The following is an 18667-nucleotide window of genomic DNA, read 5'->3' as shown; positions in this document are numbered from 1 at the left end:
TAATTTTTAGTAATAACTAGTGAGAAGCTAATTGTATAAATCAATAGTATGTAATTTATGGTCAATGGTCTGTGTAGCTGAAGCTTTTGATTGATAAAAAGCTAAAAAAGAAAATAATCGTATTTAGCTTAAGTAAAACTCTTGGCCTTATCTCATACAAATGATGTGTCGTCCAGCCAAATCCAAAACATTCAACATGGAAAAACGCAATTCGAAAAAATTATACGTGTACCTAATAATATTGTGTATTCATTTTAAGCAAGTCAAGTTTACTGACAAGTGGAAAGTCAAATTTCAAAAATGTTCACATTTTAAACACCATCACCGTCGTTGATAGTAGTACAGTGTAATAATATTATTATTGACACGACCGAAATATCGACAATAGGTACGGTCGGCCGGGCGTGTTATCAGCGCGCATCAACATGGCCGCCGTAGTTGTACCGTACAGTACACACGGCCGGCAGCCATTTTACCGTTATCACGAGTTGCCGGCATACCTATGTTTCGTTTTTGTTATCGCGAACGTCGCCGGAACACGATAATATTGTTTTCATACGCTAGCGCGGCCGTGCGGACCGCGTTTCGTCGTCCGTATAAACACAGAGATAATAATAATAATAATAATATGACATTTATATAAACCTATACCATTATCAGAGCAATGTTCTCTTGCGGTATCTTCGACTCCCACAGTCCCACACGGTAAATCCCGTTTTCCGTGAATGTGATACCGCGACAACGGCCGCCGCTCCGCTCCCGCCTGTCCCCAGGATGTTTTTAAATAATATAATAGTGAAGAAAAAAAATTGAAAAAATTTCAAACGCAATACACACTAGAATTTACAATTTCCTTTTTTTTCCCCACCCCCAACTGGCTTGTGATTTTGAACGCGACGCACAAATCCCTTCACCGAGCGTTGATTGCATACATTTTTATCCACCCGGTTCTCGACTTGACACGGATAATAAATAAATATGTCTAAATGCGGCGGATGATTGACCCCCAGAAACTTTTGAATTCCGCCCGACCATGGTCATGCCCGTGTGGAAGCTTTGGACCCGTCTGCAGTCGCACAAGTCCAGAGGTGAGTACAACGTAGTTGGCATTTACGACGGCGTATTCTCAATTAACCAAAAACATCTTGTTTGATTCTTGCAGGCCGACACGATGGCGAAGACGACACACTGCCGCTGGACATTGTATCGAGTGAGTGACTTGTTTTGTTTTTTATTCTAGTACGACCGAGTTTTAGTAAGTACGTACGTTTTTCCCAGAACCCAGAGAGTCGCTGAAGAGAATACTGTCTAGTCTGATCCAAACTCATGGGCTTACTGACTTTAAAAAGCTGAGTCTGTTAAACACTCTCGTCAAACTCTTGTCCTCGGTGGACTCTGGTGAAAACAACACCGAAGTATTCGGATTCACCACGTCCGATATCATGTGCTGGTAAGTTTTTGTTGCCCGTTCGGTTTTTCATAAAGTACCTAGTAATTGAATACATTGAATGGATATGTTATTGTACAGTACCTACTTATTTTTTTTTTCTCGCCTTAGTCTTACACCGAGTTTGCTGAGCGATAGTTCGGATGTTCGAGCTGCCGGATTAAGAGCGATCCGCCACTGTATCAAAAAACCCGAAAACGTAACTGCACTTGTACGCTTACGTTTGACGATACTTATATGCAGGTAAAAAAAATAAATGTATTTTAAATTGTTAATATTATATGTTTATATGTATGTAATTGAGTTGACTTACATTTTTAACTCTTCTTTTTCTGGTAACACCAAACTGAATAAACTCAAATCAATTAAATTGAGGTATTTACTGTTAAAAATAATTTGTAAAAAAAAAATCAATTTTAGATTTTGTTTAAATTTTTTTTTAGTTGTAAAGGCATTTGTGAATGTCAATGATCACAATAACGAATTGATTAATTCAATTTTAACTTTATTGAATTTTAAAATATAATTCTATAAACAAAATGACAAACGTAATAATTTTGGCTTTGGTAAATAAATATGTAAATTCTAACAATATGTGAACATCATACGATCTACGAGACGGAACTGATATTTGTATGTTGTATTTTGACAGGAGCTTAGAGCTGTTACTCGATAACGAAAACGAGCGCTTGCAAGCATTGCGAATCATTCGTAAATCGTGTACAGTCTGCCCTCAACAGTTTCCAAAAGCGTTTACTCATTCGTTATCAGCTATTGCGATGTGTTCACACGGTCCATCCAAAGACCAATTGCATAGAGCGTGTGTCGCGACGCTATGCGAGTTATGTGAGTATACAATCAAATATAATATCAACTGTGCAATACAATTGATTCTCAATTTTGTCGTTTCAATTAGGTTTGTTGAATCCTCAAGCTTTTGTGGCCGGATGTGGTTTGAAAGCATTACGCCACGTCCTTATTACTTCGGAACTACCGTTGCGAATGTCCGAATGTGTTTTGGGCACATTACTTTGGATGTTAAATAACCCGGACACCAGGAAATTAGTGTCTTTCGATTTCAGTCAACTAGCTTCCTTTTTCACCGATTTCAATCCTATTTCAAAGTAAACCGTTGTTAGAAATTAATAACCCGCCCGCTAAATTAATTAATTTTTACATTTTATTTCATTTTTGTTGAAGGTCTGGCGAAAAAAGCTCAACCGGTGAAACAGCTCACGGCACTTTAGTGTCGTTGTTGCGTTCTTGGATTGGGGTGTTATATTTTTGTGACCCATCGAACGACAATTCAAAAAGTGGTTTATCTTCCATCATACGTGCATTACACGTACAAAATCCCACTACCAGAGTTAGTCTATAACTTTCACACAATGCAATAGTTTTTTTTCCCTTTAAAAAACATTCTTAACACAATGTTCAAATTATAGATTTCTATTATTAATCTCTTGCGTGAAGTTCTCGGATTCTGTCCTGCCGAATGGGCTGACGATGTGGACACAGCTCTGGAATCCGTCAATCCGTATAAATACCGAGAGAAGTTTAGTTTGAATAGTGGATATGTTTATTCCGAAGCAATGGATCTTTTACCGAGTTTAAGCAGCAAAAGGTATATATTTGAACTTGTATTGAGCATTCGCAGTATTAAGTAATACAAAATGTTTAGGTTGAACTTAGTCAATTTACCTCGTTCACTTTTGGTGAGTTGCTTGTTAGAACTCAAACTGGATGAAGCTCTTGTCCAAGTGATTCTTACTTCTGATAACATGCTGTCCATGCAATCGACTATTCTTCTCGGTATAAACGTCAGCGTTTTTGATTATATAACATTTTAGAATTGAATTAATTGTTACATTTTTTTTTCAGGGGAGTTCCTACATTTGGCCGATATTATAGTTCCAAATAATAGAAAACCAGTTCTCTCTGATCTAATAGCTTACGCTTTAGAAGGAAGACCACCGTTAAAACATGTGAACGACAATGTATTAACGGAAGCATACGATCAAGTGTTGTGTTCCTCGGAAGATCGTTTGATCTTCAGTCCTATAAACAACGTTCAACCAGAAAAGTCTGAAATAATGGTGGGCGACGATGGTAAAAAAAATAACGCAATGTCCGCCATATCTACATTGGCGAAATTGTATAAAATCCTCACCCAAGAGGCTTCTCCGGCCACCATCGGCATGTATCACGCGAAAAGTTTGTTCGGTCCGAAAATCAGTATGTTGCGATTTGTTTCTCATAAAAAACAATCTAAATACAAAGCAACACAGTGTATATTAACCAAAGAGTGTGAAGACTTTGTTAAAGAGTCCGGAGTGTTAATCGTCAAGGAAGCGGTGGCGTGGAAATGGGATCCCATACGTTCCGCTCTCAAGGTAAACTTTTGCCGGTTCTGAAACAGAAATGACTGACTATTTATTCAAATTTATTTTTTAATTCAGACTAGAATCAAAGACGTGAACAAACTGGACGATATGTGTTACAATTTATTTATTCAAAGACTGATCGAGTATTTTAAACCGTCGTCAAAGATGTACGGCGACGTAGAACTTCGTCCCGAGGTTCTGCCATTAAATTTATTTACATTAGCTTCGTTCGACTTGATCGACGACCTGTTGGATGCTCCACACGTAAGTGTTTAGATTTACAATCATTATACTCTTTCCCACAAGAGAAAACAACCATTACGGCTACTCAGACCTGTTGGCCCAGTCATTCTCTGAATATGTCATATTAGAGGCTTATCCAAGTTTATTATAAACAAAAATAAGTTTTTTGTCGTTTTCGGAATTTGATTGATTTTTGGTTTACGTTTTTGATTTTAGGAAAGCGGAGAGACTTTTCTGAACAGCTTATTGACTGATATTTATCAACAACTAGAAGCGTTATCGACCTCCAACTATTCATACAGCTGTTACTTGAACCCACAGCGCTTAGCCATTACTTTAAGTCAACATTACTTCTTAATGCTCGGACGAGTAAGTTCTTCTGAGCGAGGGCGATATTGTTTGGATAAGACAAAAATATTTCCAATGTAAGTATACAGTTTCTAATTTACTGTCGAAACAGTCACAAATTTTACTATTGCAAACTTTACTGTACTTTGTGAAATTATTTTTGATATACTTACAATTTTATATTATATATTATAATGTCAGATGTGTTTTTCTGTTGATAACTTTTACAATCGCCGATTCCGAACTAAAAAACATTTTTAACGGAATCGTGTTATCCACAGGTTATTGAATATTGCAGTAAATACTCATTTGTGCTGCTATGTCAAGCTCATCGTCTCTTGCTTGGATTATACAAAAGACTCGTTTCCTAGGTATGTATGAGTTTTCATCGAACGTAATGCGGTTTAGCATCGTTCATTAAATATCGATACCATTTTGAATCATTGATCAATATCGTTAATTTATTAATTATAATAATGAATTATTATCACATTATTATGGTAATTGAACCCTTAATATACATTGTAATGGATTATTTGAAATTATTTTTATTTTTTAGAGTATTGTTGGGCCGTGTACTTTCCTGTTCTCAACAAAAATCCAGATTGTACGCCACGCGTTTCCTACGGACCTTACTGCGATTTAACGCTCTTCGTGCCGAGGATCCCATGGTAACTGGCTTGTGGATTCTCGAATTGCTCATATCTCAAATTAGCGACGACAACCCAGTCGTTTCTATGGCAGCTCTGGAAGCTGTCGACGAAGCTTGTGATTATAAAGTATTTGAAAACAGTACAGTGAAATAACTTGACAGCGTGACATTATATTAAATAAATTGTATTGTCGTAGGACTACTTGAAGATTTTAATCGGATTAAGACCCAATGTTCTCCATAATAGCGATCAGGGTCTACTGATACTAGTACGTTTTTTGTCCGATCCGGCCGGCTATAAATATCTGTCAGATTCCAGTTTCGTCATGAATCAGCTGCATAATTGGGGTACTCATTTTAACTTGAGGTATATTACTTAGAAGTTAGTGAATTTGTTTTAATTTGTTGATTAACGGCTATTATACTGTTTTTACAGGTATGTGTTGATAATAGAAGGCGAACTACATGATCAACTAACCCTTCATCAACGTCACGAGGACGGCCACTACAAGACAAGACTCTCCAGTGACATGTCGAGAAATCAAATACCTTGCATACGGCAACCGCCGCATCTCTATTCGCAAATGGCAATGCACGACGGCGGATTTCAAACCTTGACCAGAGACGTTTATTTTCGGAACATAATTCAAATAGTTCTCGGCACCGCTCAGGACAATCCCATTGACCAGTTGCATTTAAAGGCGGCGATATGGGCCGTCGGCCATTTCGGTAGCGTTGTTCAAGGGGCTTGTTATTTGGCGAGCAACGGTGTCCTGGAAGTCATGTGTAAAATAGCCACTTACCATTCGATTTATTCGGTAAGAGCGACCGCTCTGTACGCGCTGTCGTTGATTAGCGCCAACCGATCCGGAGCCAAGCATCTACGAGCGTACGGCTGGAATGTCTTGAGCAGAGTCTTCTTGGAAGAAGATTTTTATAAAGTCAAAGACAAACGTGGAGGCGATACTAATCTAGCAGGGACCACGCCTTCTGAAAGTTCACACGTACGTACAATTACTTTACTCGATGGTGATGTGCAACACGTTTGTACGTTCCAATATGTATCATGTTGTCTTACAGGGAATCGTAAGCGAATGGGTGGACGACATGTGGGATCCCGGTGTACACAGTAGAAAGAAGTGGTCTACCTTACCGGCAAGCAGCACGTCCTGGTCCAGATATCAGCACCATTTAAGGAGTTTGAGCGAAGCCAAAACGACAGATAACAACGATGGCGCTCATCCCGAACAATCAACATCGCCACCAGATCATTTGATGTAAGTACTAAATTTACAGTATGTTTTACTTGGAAAAAAAAAACAGAAATGCATAATTGTTGTTTAAAACCAATCAGCTACTCTAGTTATCGGTTGAGATCGGATAGTAGCTGTACAGTTGACAGTAGTACTAGCGGTGTCAGTTCTGGCGAGTCTGGATTCGGTACCCGACACACAGACTTCAGCTTTTACCAGTAAGTAATACTTACTAAGTTTGTCGATCAGATGAATCGGTGTGTTTTAAAAATATTCTTTTATAGTGATCGACATCAAAAGTTAAGTCCTATACCCAGTTCGAGTTCGTTGTCGACACTTCCATTGGGACCGCCTAAGTTTTCTCCGGATTCAGAGGGTAGCTTTTTTTTTATCTTAGTTAATTTATGAATTAAAATTAGCTAATTATCGATGCGGGGTATACTATAATATTTAGGTGCCAAATTGCCGAGAAGGAATTCTTTTGGTTATAGGACACTGAAGATGCTACAAAGAGGAATGGGCAGAAAAACTTCACGAAGTATGACCATGCAGCCACAGTCGTCTGCTGCCGATATGTTTGACATGCTTGCCGAACACGAAATGGATCGGATGTCTCCGTTAGTACGACCTAGAGAATTCAGGCACTCGTTTAGCGCAAACCATTCGCCGTAAGTGTATATTTAATTTTTCTTAATTTTTAGATTAAGATAAATTGTGGTATAATGAATGCTTAACCTGACGTTTGTTTAAGGTACGAGTTTGAATCGGTCTCTTCTTGTTCTTCGAGCAAAATATGTCATCATTCGGCTAAAGGTAAAATATTATCAAGCTGAACGTTACACTAAATGACGGTGTCTAACTTTGATTCTATCTTTTTTTTAGATCAGTTTAACGAGTCCTTTTATGGTGGGGTCGCATTGCCGTCAGATCTAAGTACGCTTTTTTTTAATGTAGACAAAGAACCGGAACCCGTTCCTACGCCGGACTACGAAGACTCTTCGTCCTGCTTCAAACACTTGTCTACAGGTAAATAAAAATCTACATTTTGGTTGAACAACATGAAATTTTCTGTATTTTTCTTTTTTGCAGGTTCAGAAGCACTCAGTACCGACGATTCAGATACCGAAGAAGTAGCAGCTGACCCGTTACCCGTTCGAAGGCAACGTAGCCATAATCGTGCGTTGTGTATGCTGTGTTCGGTTAATGAACACGCTAATCGGCCTACTACGAGAAATCGAAAGGTGTCGTCCAGTTCTTTGAGACGATGTCGAACAGGTAAAACTAATTTTATTTTATTTTGTAATAATTGTTAATTTTCTAATTTGTGGTTGGGTTTAAAGAGACTGAAAGCAGTTATGGCATTGGTGTGGAAGGTGAGAGCCCTATACTTCTGCCTTGGCAACATAATAAGTCATCGTGTCTGCACGAAGCTTCGGGGTTCGGTACGGGCAGTAACGAAAGCGGAGCGAGCTCCGATATCAGTAGTAAGTGTAACACAAAAGCTTCAGGCAAAATTTTTTTTAAAATAAATTAATAAATGTTAATTTTATTTCTCATAGGTCTAGCTCAGAGGTCTACTTTGGCGGACAGGATAACAAAAAGCCATTCGGCTTTAAGACGTGACATTCTAAAACTGGTCGAACAGTTACCCAATCCTGTTTTGTATAAAACGTCCACCCAAAGTCTGTTACAGTAAGTCACGTTGGACGTCACGAAATTTCGACTTAAGTTTTAATTTTATTATAATTTTCCTCTTCCATTAGAATGAAACAAATGTACAGCGACTTATTCCATGATATATGTGTCTACTCTGATGTTTGCAATTTATTGGCCGAACACCATTATCACATCCAAGCTAGGCGATATATGCATGAACTCTTCTTGGATGCTCCGTTCAAGGAGGTAAGCGTGTACAAAGTTTAACTTCATATTATGTTGTACATATTGGCTATTGCTAACCGTGATCGTGTTTGTATTTTAGTTGTACGAAGAACCGGCGACAATAATTGCTCGACAGAGTCCACTCGACACGTCGAGTACAGATTGTGTTGGCAATGAAGAGGCGGACAAGTCGCATGGAGGCGATAGTGAACTCGAAGTAATTATGGAGGCTGAAATGGAACATAGAAGAAGATCGTCCGAAGTCGCAGTCGATTGGAAACCTCCGCCTACTAGACATCGTAAACAAACGATCTATGATTCATCTAACCAACGATTGCAGGAATAAAGAGAGATAAAAAATTGAGAATTAGGAGGTATAAAAAAAAATGTATTGTTTTGTATACATTAAAAAAAAAAACTAATATATATCTATATATTTGGAAAAAAAATTAATAAAAAAATAAAACATTTAATTCAAAACACAGTATTGTTTGTTTAAATATTATCTAGTTTTTAATTATCTATATAAGGTTTTACATTAGCTAGAAGATTTAATGTTGTTATATTATTATGTACAAGAACTCAATGGAAATAATTACACTAAAATAATGATACTTAATTTACAAGTAACAAAATAAAGACGTCTGCCGGACCGTCAACTTTTGAATAGACAACTTACTTCGAAATATTGTAGGTGTTATCTAAACCGAAACACTGAAAATTATTTTGTGAGATCATGTTTTATTTGAACCAACAAGAAAAACCACCGTAAGGGTGTCTGTTGTAAATTGAAGATTGTAGTCGGCATGGAACACTCGGCCGACATCCGATGCGATCGGTTCCTCGTGTCACCATACCGACCGTAGTCTGTAAAATGCGAAATGTCTTTACATTTCATAGGATTTCTAATTGTTTGCAAGTATTCAGCTGTCGCAAGTCGACTACTCTCTGAATTTGGCTTTGACAAACGACGGCAATGGAGAGACGTACAGCAAAACGTTGAAAACCATGGCGGTGAGGGGAAACACGAAGCTGGCAACGAGATTGATTTGTGCGTCGGCCACGGCAGCTGGATACCTTTCATTGACGTACGAGTCTCCGTCGGGGTATCGGCAGACAAACGTTTCGGCCGCCGGTATGGTACAATTTTGTCCGGTGCTCTGCGGCAATCCCAGGTACTGTCGGCGACCGTTGAACGCCTGAGACGTCAAGTAGGCGCCCACGTACCTTGTCTGTGTGGCGTATGTGACCCACGACAGCCATTCGGACATGCCACGGTACGACCTGCAAATAATTAATTCATAAATAATAATTTAACAAATAATTAAGTTATCCGTAAAGTATAAAACTTTCTCTAAGATCATTTACATATTGTAATATAATCTAAGGTTTCTATACAAAAATTTGTACTACTTTAAACTTAAAATGTATTGGTACTTCCACGCTAGACTTAATTAGTCCTGCTGCCAACCGGCTAAAAAATCGTTAGTAATTGTTATCAATCCTATCTCTTATCACGGACGTTGTTATCTATGGCGGGAAAAACGGTCAAACACCGATGACCCATCGGTGTAAGCATATTGTTTTGGACAGCATTTTCCATGTTGGTTTAAATATTTTAAACTAAAAAAAAATTATTATTTTTTTATAACTGTACTATTTAAAATTGTAAAGCAACTGTTAAATTAACGGTTGTTGACCTAGGTCAACATTTTTTTTTAGATACAGCTTACATTGCATATAGATAATTATTATAGGTATATTAATCGGTCGCCCGTCAGAATTCGGAGTTATTTTATGAATGCTTGATTAATTAGATTATTAATACGATAATACAATTCAAATAGTTAATAATATGTTATCTACTATTTTATGTTAATATAACGTTTACATTTAACTCATTGATGAATTATACATCCAGCGCACATCTCTATAAACTAAAGCTAGAGCTTACCGAAACAAACGAATGACATTTTTTAAATCGAGTGAGTGGTGTAAAAAATGAAGCAATTCAAACCATAAGTGTGTTAATTGATGAAATGTTGTAATCGATAAGTATGCGCTAAGACTACTCAAGTTTCCATCACATCTTTCAAGACGTCGTTTTTATGTCGGAAAAAAGTGATTAAAGGACAAAATGTAGGCGGTATTTGACAAAAAAAATTAAATTTTAATACCATTCAAGTATGATGTTTTTGCGGTCGTTACCTGAGCATGCCACTTCCCAGCACCACCATCACGGCCAGGAAGTATATGGCGAATATGCAAGTGTTGTACGCGTTTTTAGATACCGCCATGACGGCTATGACCAGTTGTTCGGCAAACAAATAGCAGCTCAGCAGCACCGCGGCGAACAGGCTCAGTTCGGTCCAGTTGTTGAACTTCATGAGTCTGGCAAAACGAGAGGCAATAGACAACAGCGGTAATATTTTGTTATATTAAAAATTGCGGTTTTTTTTATAATACATTATAAACTCACTGATAGAGGATGGCCGACGATCCGGTAACCGTGAGGAAAGCCATCGGCAGGGAGAAAGTGAAATAGCTAACGAGGAACAACGGGCCGCTGTACGAACCGTCTTGGTTTTCCTGATAGTATCTGGTCCTGTGCGGAGCAACTGAAACGTGAACCCTGGTTTTTACTTTTCTGCCGTTCATAATATAAGTAATATGACAATTATCGCAATCGTCGACCGTTAAATGGCTTTTTGTATATTATATAGTAGTGATATAACATGATATTATTATAATCGTTTTAAGACGGAGCAGCGTCAATCTAACTATTTATTAAGGAGTAAAGTAAAGACAATTCTCAGCGAAACGCGAATGTATTTATAAAAATGATGTAGTCTATATTTGTTAGTATTTAATATTTATTTAAAAACTTCCACAATGCGGTCACATAATACTTTAGTACCGGATCATTTCTTTGGAGATGCAAGTTTCTAGAAAACTTAAGGGGCTTCTACATTAGCATTTATTAAGGTATATTGTATAGGACATTTTTTAGTAAACTCAACATTAAGCTTAAATGTTTAAACATATATATATTACCATAGGCAAGAAGGATATCTTTTGATACTTAATTTTGCATCGATCGTGGCACAATTTTAAAGTTTTATTTAGTTAATTAATTATTTCAATGTAAAAAACTGACATTTTTAACTTTTTTTAAACTGAAACAATTAGTTAAAATAAAAAATAATTTTAAAATTATGCCACGGTCGATGCTTTGAAAATGTTACGAAGAATTCAAATATTTTTTCAAAACTTAAATCCGAGTATTCTTAGGAGTAGTACGTTTGAAGTAGAATGAGTTGTTTTCTACCAAAAATACACAGGTGTAGAGGCTCATTAAGAAGTTTAAGCGTATGTGAATTGTGAACAATATTAAAAATGAATAGTTACCGTACATAGGTTGTTACAATAATGGTACGAACAAGTTACAGTAGTTTTTTACTTTTTATAGCTTGGAACTTCTTTGCGAAAAATGTTACCGAAAATAATACTCTATAGCGTCTCCCAAATGGCACTCTGTGTTATACTTACACGTGTAGGCCGTCGTGAACACTGAAGTCAAGTATGTGGTGGTCATGCACGTCAGCAGCAATCCGGTTCTGGACATGAACGCCGTCTGATAGTCCTGCGAAAACAACGCCAATGTATTATCGCTTAGCTGATGTTATAACTATCGAATACACGACAAAGTGCGGTGGCTGACTTACTTTAACGTTCCTGTAAAACATCCACACGAGCAAAAAAGCCACGGGCAAAGCCACAAGACGGGCGGACAAGTAGAACAGAGCTTTCCAAGAGCACCCGAAAGTGGATGCAAACTGACGCCTGTGGGACAAAATGCGTTGTAATAATTATAGTCATAATTCATTAAACCCGCACTCCAAACCCCAAGTGCGATCAACATCGATAGCACGACAACACGTTTCCCCTCAGTCCAATAGTAATAATGATAATGGTATGATGCCGGGTTCGATAATTCAGAGCAAATGCCCATTGCGCACGTTTTTATCGTGAAATATCCTACAATCAACTTAATGTACCAATATTGTAAGTTCGTGACAAATTATTATTAACGAAAGCGGGTCAGTACACATAACAATTATCAACACCTCTTACAGCGCCGTCACTTTGTTGTTGGTATATTAAAAACATACCAGAAGGTTTTAAAAAAGCGGCCGGAAACCTGCTATGCTGCTTATAACCTGCACAGCAAGACGTGGTAAATAGAGTAGAGAAATTTGGTATTAGACTGGTGAGATTAAAGATGTGGTGAAAAATGGGAATTGTTGTGCCCTGGTCGGACAGAATTAGAAATAAGCATCGAAGAGGAAGCTTGGGTGTCGGAGGGAAAATGAAAGAAAACTTATTAAGATGACTTTGGAAAGAAATAAGGGAGGAAAACTATAGCAAAACAAGTGACCAACTATGTATGGGTGATTGTGGTAAATAAAGATATGTAGAGTGAGTGTAGAAATAGGGATTTGCGTTGAGAGATTTGTCTGGTCGACCCTATTTGTAGATGGAATAATAAGCATTCTGCTGCGAAATCCAGGAGGAGTTGGTATGTTTTTGTTTAAGACAGTATCAACAATGATTGTACTAATATGGTTTTATTCGAGCCCAGTTCGAACATATTGATTTTTAATGGTTTAACCGTTTCTCATTTGAGATTTCTACAAAATACCCGAAGGCGTTGGTCACGGTGAGAAAAACTCGACCTCACACGATCCATCATGTTATTGACTGGCCACTATGGGAATTTCACTATTAATTTGCCTATATAGCATGCCATTACACGACACTTGCCAAATAAAAAACTTACTATGTATTTGAAGTAATTTATTCAGCGTTCTAGTAACACACACGAAAGCCCGTAGTTCAGGAAAGCGTGTGACATTTTACCGATTGCCAAGAAGTATCATTATAGCTATAATTTGACGCAATCGACACGTGTTGTAAAAGGAAAACGTCCAACTATTTCGTAATACCGTGACAATAAGAAATCAAATGATTTGTTGATGTTTACTACAGAAAGAGGTGCATTAATTGACACTTCAATTATTGCATGTAATTCAAGGACGTCAACTTAGCCTCAGCCCTCAACTCTTCTGTCGTGGCACATTGGTGTGATCATGCAAAGGGCGATTATTATTTTTAGAGTAATTTCAGCGCTTACACCTTCAATACCAAGTCAGTTTGATTTCGTTGACAATTCTTTTGCCATAACCGAGCACTTTCACGATTCGTAAGACTTATCGACAACGTGTGACTGGAAATAAAATGTAGTTTTTGTGGACAAAAAATTATCCTAAAAATCAGTTTTTTTTAATATGCTCTACCAAACTACTGCTCTACTGACATTTACCAACACTATTAGTTCTAAATCAAAAACTGTACTACATTAAACCAGTTTATCTGGATTGGTTCGCAAAAAATGACAATCCAAAGTGGAATTGATTTTGTGGAATATTTGTAAGTCAACATCAAAAACAAGTAATTGCCAACGACTGATTTCACAATATTTACAATAACAGAGTCGGTCATAGGCAATCTCTTCGTGGGACACGTGGGAAGGCGTAATAATGATATCTAATTTAAATCCATATATTTGCACCGATTGTCAAAATGATATTTAAGTTAAAGCAATTAACACGTGTAAGTTGTAAAGATAAAATTTCTTAGAGGCGCATGTGTGGGACATTCGTTGACCTTTAAATTGGTATTTTTTTTTCATTGATGACTAAACCTAATACCTGTATTAAACTTCATTGCGGCAAAACTGCCAACCGGATGATGACATCATTTTCCGTAGGCTTTAAAGTCAGTGGTTTTTGATCTTTTTTTTTTTTGCAAACGTTAACAACAGCTTTATTGCTAATAAATCGAGGGGATAATCATAATGGCTAATGCGCGTTCCCACAGCAAAATCCAACAGGCTCCTCAGGATAAAAAAAATATCAACGATACTATTCCCATCGAATGCGATTCGAGGAAAAAATATAACAAAGCGTATAATTATTATTGCTTGCCATTTGAGCGTCTCGTCTGGAGACGTTAATGTACTGCGATGTTGGCCAATGGTTTTTTGTGTGACCAAAAAAAAAAAACGAAGGCTTTATTCTCCACAAAGATACACGAGTGTACCAACAACAATAATAACAATTATTATTATTTTTCGTTAAAAAGGTCATTGTTACGGTTTGATGAGAGAGAGAGAGAGGAGTCCCATTGGAATAACAGTACTGTATTATTCCACGTTAATAGTGTTATATAGCGAAAAAAACCATTTTTTTTTTAGTAATTTGTGGATTTTATAGCGTTTATCAACCGAATAGGTAAACGGGAGTGTTTTTTTTTTTTTTTTTTGGATTTTTGTTCGTTTTGTGTACTTACTGGTAAAGCGTCATGCCGATTTGTGCGGTCGAAGAGTCTTGAGCCGAATATGGGTACGGATGAGAATTGGACTGAAGGTCAGACGGGGGTGACCCTAAGAGCACCGACATAGCCGAAGACTTCCTGTACGGCGCCCCTTCCATCTTGAATTTCTCCACTAACGCCACGATCTGAGCGTTGGATTCGACAAATCTTTCCCTCGACCTCCGGTCCACCGTAGACAAGCACACTGTATACAAAATATATATATATTTATTTCATAGGATATGGATTTGTGTAAGCTAGAGATTCCAAAAGGTTGATAACGGTCCAAATAATACAACGAGATTAAGAAAAATCAGAGTCGCTTGCTTGGATGGACTTCGCCCAGTGCCTAGCAGTGAATCTAATAGCAAGTATTATTACCTAGCATTTACTCCACTCCAAACATTAAAAAAAAAGCAATCGCTGGCATCCTCTCAAATATGTGGTCTAACTGATAACAGTATCAACATTTTGGAAATAATACAATATAACGTTTATTTTTAAAAATATTAATTTATGATTAAAGTATATTTGTTGTCCTAGAATTTAAATAGTGAAAAGTTTATGAGTTTAGAAAATAGTAATTAATAGATTTAAAAAAAAAAATAAACTAGTATAAAAATTTTTTTTTTAACAATTTTAAAAATAATGTCTTAGGTGTATATTGCATTAATATACGAGACCGATAAAATTAAAACTTGCAATTTCTTACCAGTGAGCTCGTTTGACGTTAAACCATTTTTGCGGTTCAAATTAATGCAAATCCCGTCTGTACGACATGGTATAAGACTAGTGGTTTAAATTAATCTGGTTATTTATTTATAAATAATAATATCGGCTGATTCTATTAACGCCCTACACTAGTTTAATCTTAAAAATAATTGCAATTTTGAAGTGTTTATTTTTGAAAACATTTGTGCTTATGCTATATTTTTATATGAAACAATATTTACATTTTTGTTGTTGCCATTTTGTGTTGATAGAGCTCTTGCAAATATTAAAAAAAGATGAACGAAGACGTTTTATTCGCATTTGGAACAAATTGGGCGGTACTACATTAAAATTTTAAATGCATACGTTTCGCCTTATTATATATATTATGCGGAAGCACGTGACCTTAATGGGGTTTGAGTATGCGTATTGCGGTTACCATAATGTATTGCACTATGTGAAGTCATGAATGAAACAATAGAGAACTATGCCAGCACATGAGATGCCCCCCCCCCGCACACGTGGTATGTGTTCTTTAAGATTTTTCTAAATAAATTATTATTTACGGTCTACTATTAAAGTATCCGCCATAATAACAGCCACTCTATATCGGTCGGTCATTGTAACCTATTTAACAAAACCTGTACTTTATATTACTCGTATATTGTTTGCACATCAAATCAATGTGTTATATTGTCTTTTTTTTTTGAAAACCTTTCTTTGAAATCAAATTATTTTTGCTTTCTCAAAAAATCTTCTTCTATTTTTTTATTTCCTCGAACGCTTCATCGAATGACATATATTGCATACCGTGGCCGAGGTTTCAGTTAATTTAATTGATACGTATTACATTTAAATAAACTTGATTTTCTTTATAGTTTTATCGAAAAAGATTTTACCATAATTAGGTAATTAGTTTTGAGCTATTCACGACATGTGGTTAAATTATTCATACCTAAGTATACAAATTGTCTAGCCACTACATTAGTCAGTGAAAAAACTCATTTGTTCAATTATCCAAGGTGAATTTGATACCAAGTCTCAATTATTATTTGTCATGTATTATTGTTATACGTCATTATTATTTATGAAGAAAGAGTTTCAGCAAAACGTTAAGTATACCAGGTGATCGTGATTATAACCGGCGGTTATATAACGTAAGACTATCGTTTTTTCGGAAAATATTTTTTAAATTTAGTAGTTTTTCTTTTTGAAAACATTTTTCTTTATGTTATTATGTTATCAAATATTCATATTTTTTATATTTTCCAGAGCGCTATCAACTTTAGAAACTTTAACGGTAATGCATACATTTCGTTATATTTTTCACTTGAGAATAATGTACTAAAGATTTTTACTGGTCGATAACCAGTTTTGGATAGCTATAAGTCTTTGAAGTTTCAAGTTTAGGGTAGGAAGAAAGGTGGAGTGTAGTATAATTTTTATCTGAGCGCACTTTCCCTCCCGTGATAACTTTTAAACTCCTATAACTTTAAAAAAATAGTGGTTCAAAACTGGTTATCAACCAGTAAACATTTTCAGTAAAATATTCTTATTTTAAAAAATTAACAATATATATACGTTGCCATTTAAGTTTCATCTCTTCTTATTACATGACTGAACCATCTAAACCCAATCTTCCCCGCAACTGTTGCAACTCCTAGATTCGCCCTTTGTTATAATATCTTATTCTATCCTCCCTAGTCACTCCACTTATCCGTCTTAGTGTTCTCATTTCCGCTACACTCAGTCACTAGGGTTAAAATTTAAAGCGGGAGGTAAAGTGCACCTTTCCACCCTTCTTCTGGTCTTAATCCTGTTAACTTTAAAAGTAATGTGTAAACAAGCAAATAAACTAACGATTGACTTACGGTAGTACATGAGTGGATTTTCCATTTCCGGACAAGGGAACCCGACGGCCCGGAAATAGTCCAACATCATTCTCGTGGGTCCAGCGTACACCAAGTCGCCCAAACACAGGTAAGCCACACGTTCTAGAAACGGGAACACATCGGAACGGGGCTTCTCCATAGTCAGCACCACTGCCCGGCCTCTGCGTTTCGCGTGACTACTTACCATAGACACGATCAAGTAGGTCGTCAAAGGATCCAACCCGGCCGTGGGTTCGTCCAGAAGTAGTAGAACTATTAACACGGGAAAAAAATGTTCATGGCCGATTTTTCACAAACAAAACCACGGGAAAACTCATCGTACCTGGGTCTTTGACCATTTGCGATCCTATGACCAGTCTCCTGTATTCGCCTTCGGTCAGAGCTTCGACGCTGCGCCTTGCCACTTGGCTGAGGGCCAAATCCGCCAACACCTGTCTTACCCGGGAGTCTTTGACGTAGCCGCTGACTTGCGAACCGACGGACAGGTTGGCTGCATAATGTAAAGTCTGCTGCACCGACAGCGACGGCACAAGGTCGGCTCGGTGCCCGACATAAGCACAACATTGATTGAACATTGCTTGCGTGAGCGGACGCCCGTCCAATAGTATTTGTCCTCGAGACACACCTTTGCTTCGTCTGGCTATCACTTCCAAAAGCGCCCTTTTACCACTGCCTACAAAAAGTTAAACACTTGTGTCAGCTGAATGCAAACCTTTTTACGCCCTAATCGATTAGCTCAGATCTATGGACAATAAACGATGCTTTTTAAGTGGCCTAATTATCATGAATAAAAGTCGACGGAATGAGAATCGAGTAGAAAATAGAATTTCCTTTTACGGATGTCGTTACCCGCTGGCTTTGTCGATCGTTTGAACCGTTTGTAAAAGTGAAAAGTAGCCGACTACATAGTTTTGTCGGCCCGGAGGAGTCCGTTTAATTGGTTTAAATGACGGTTTTCTCTGTCGAGTCTAATCGAAAATCCAAGTAACGCTTTAGGTACACCGGCCGAGGACAATTAGTTATAGAATATTCTACACGCTTAGCTTTGGCCGACTTACCTTTGGATCCCAAGATGGCCATGACTTCGCCGGATCGGACTTCGAACGTGATGTCTTTGAGTATGAGCCCGGTCTGGACGGACCCGAAAAGTCTCTGGAAACACGAGGCCGGCTCCACTTGGCCCGTGTGGAATATGTTGTTCAACTCCAGAGAGTAATCGCCGCCGATCATTTTCGACGGTTTCATCGTAACTGTGTGCGCGGGGCCTATGGCAGCAACAGCACCAGCGGCGGCGAACAGTTACGTGTCGCGTGTACCGTGCAGAACGAGAACTGCTGGACCGAAACCTCCTCCGTGTGTATGAATTTCTACGCGTTCGTGTGGAAGGTCGATGCCACTGTAGCCAACCGAGCACTGCCGGT

The 18667-nt window shown here is 37.6% G+C and overlaps 2 protein-coding genes across 2 annotated transcripts; one reads left to right on the top strand and one right to left on the bottom strand.

Annotated features, from left to right (window-relative positions):
- The first annotated feature begins 675 nt into the window (after window positions 1-675).
- Window positions 676-8607, top strand: LOC126842766 (rapamycin-insensitive companion of mTOR). Its single transcript, XM_050579903.1, has 27 exons — window positions 676-1088; window positions 1163-1210; window positions 1279-1450; window positions 1559-1690; window positions 2100-2293; window positions 2364-2571; window positions 2648-2813; window positions 2893-3071; window positions 3129-3259; window positions 3329-3840; window positions 3907-4095; window positions 4291-4499; window positions 4704-4793; window positions 4982-5201; window positions 5272-5441; window positions 5511-6078; window positions 6155-6351; window positions 6429-6545; window positions 6612-6703; window positions 6782-6995; window positions 7079-7140; window positions 7210-7353; window positions 7417-7602; window positions 7668-7811; window positions 7887-8019; window positions 8091-8229; window positions 8309-8607. The coding sequence occupies exons 1-27, from the start codon at window positions 1034-1036 to the stop codon at window positions 8552-8554; spliced, it is 4917 nt and encodes a 1638-aa protein (XP_050435860.1). The 5' UTR covers window positions 676-1033; the 3' UTR covers window positions 8555-8607.
- Window positions 8608-8618: 11 nt separating this feature from the next.
- On the bottom strand, window positions 8619-18648 carry LOC126842770 (ATP-binding cassette sub-family G member 5). The gene is made up of 9 exons (XM_050579910.1): window positions 18305-18648; window positions 17569-17919; window positions 17226-17498; window positions 14620-14848; window positions 11934-12051; window positions 11758-11851; window positions 10688-10826; window positions 10417-10599; window positions 8619-9492 (listed from the first exon to the last, which is right to left on the bottom strand). Exons 1-9 carry the CDS (start codon window positions 18489-18491, stop codon window positions 9150-9152), a joined length of 1917 nt encoding a protein of 638 aa, XP_050435867.1. The 5' UTR covers window positions 18492-18648; the 3' UTR covers window positions 8619-9149.
- Window positions 18649-18667: the final 19 nt, after the last annotated feature.

This window comes from Adelges cooleyi, unplaced genomic scaffold, assembly GCF_023614345.1.
Source record: "Adelges cooleyi isolate 19-005CV unplaced genomic scaffold, UGA_ACOO_1.1 ACOO_flye_CR_arks_rails_tigmint_CR_PRNA_574, whole genome shotgun sequence".
NCBI classification, from domain to species: Eukaryota; Metazoa; Arthropoda; class Insecta; order Hemiptera; family Adelgidae; genus Adelges; species Adelges cooleyi.
The sequence above is the reverse complement of the archived record's forward strand: the minus strand, read 5'-3'. Positions and strand labels throughout refer to the sequence as shown.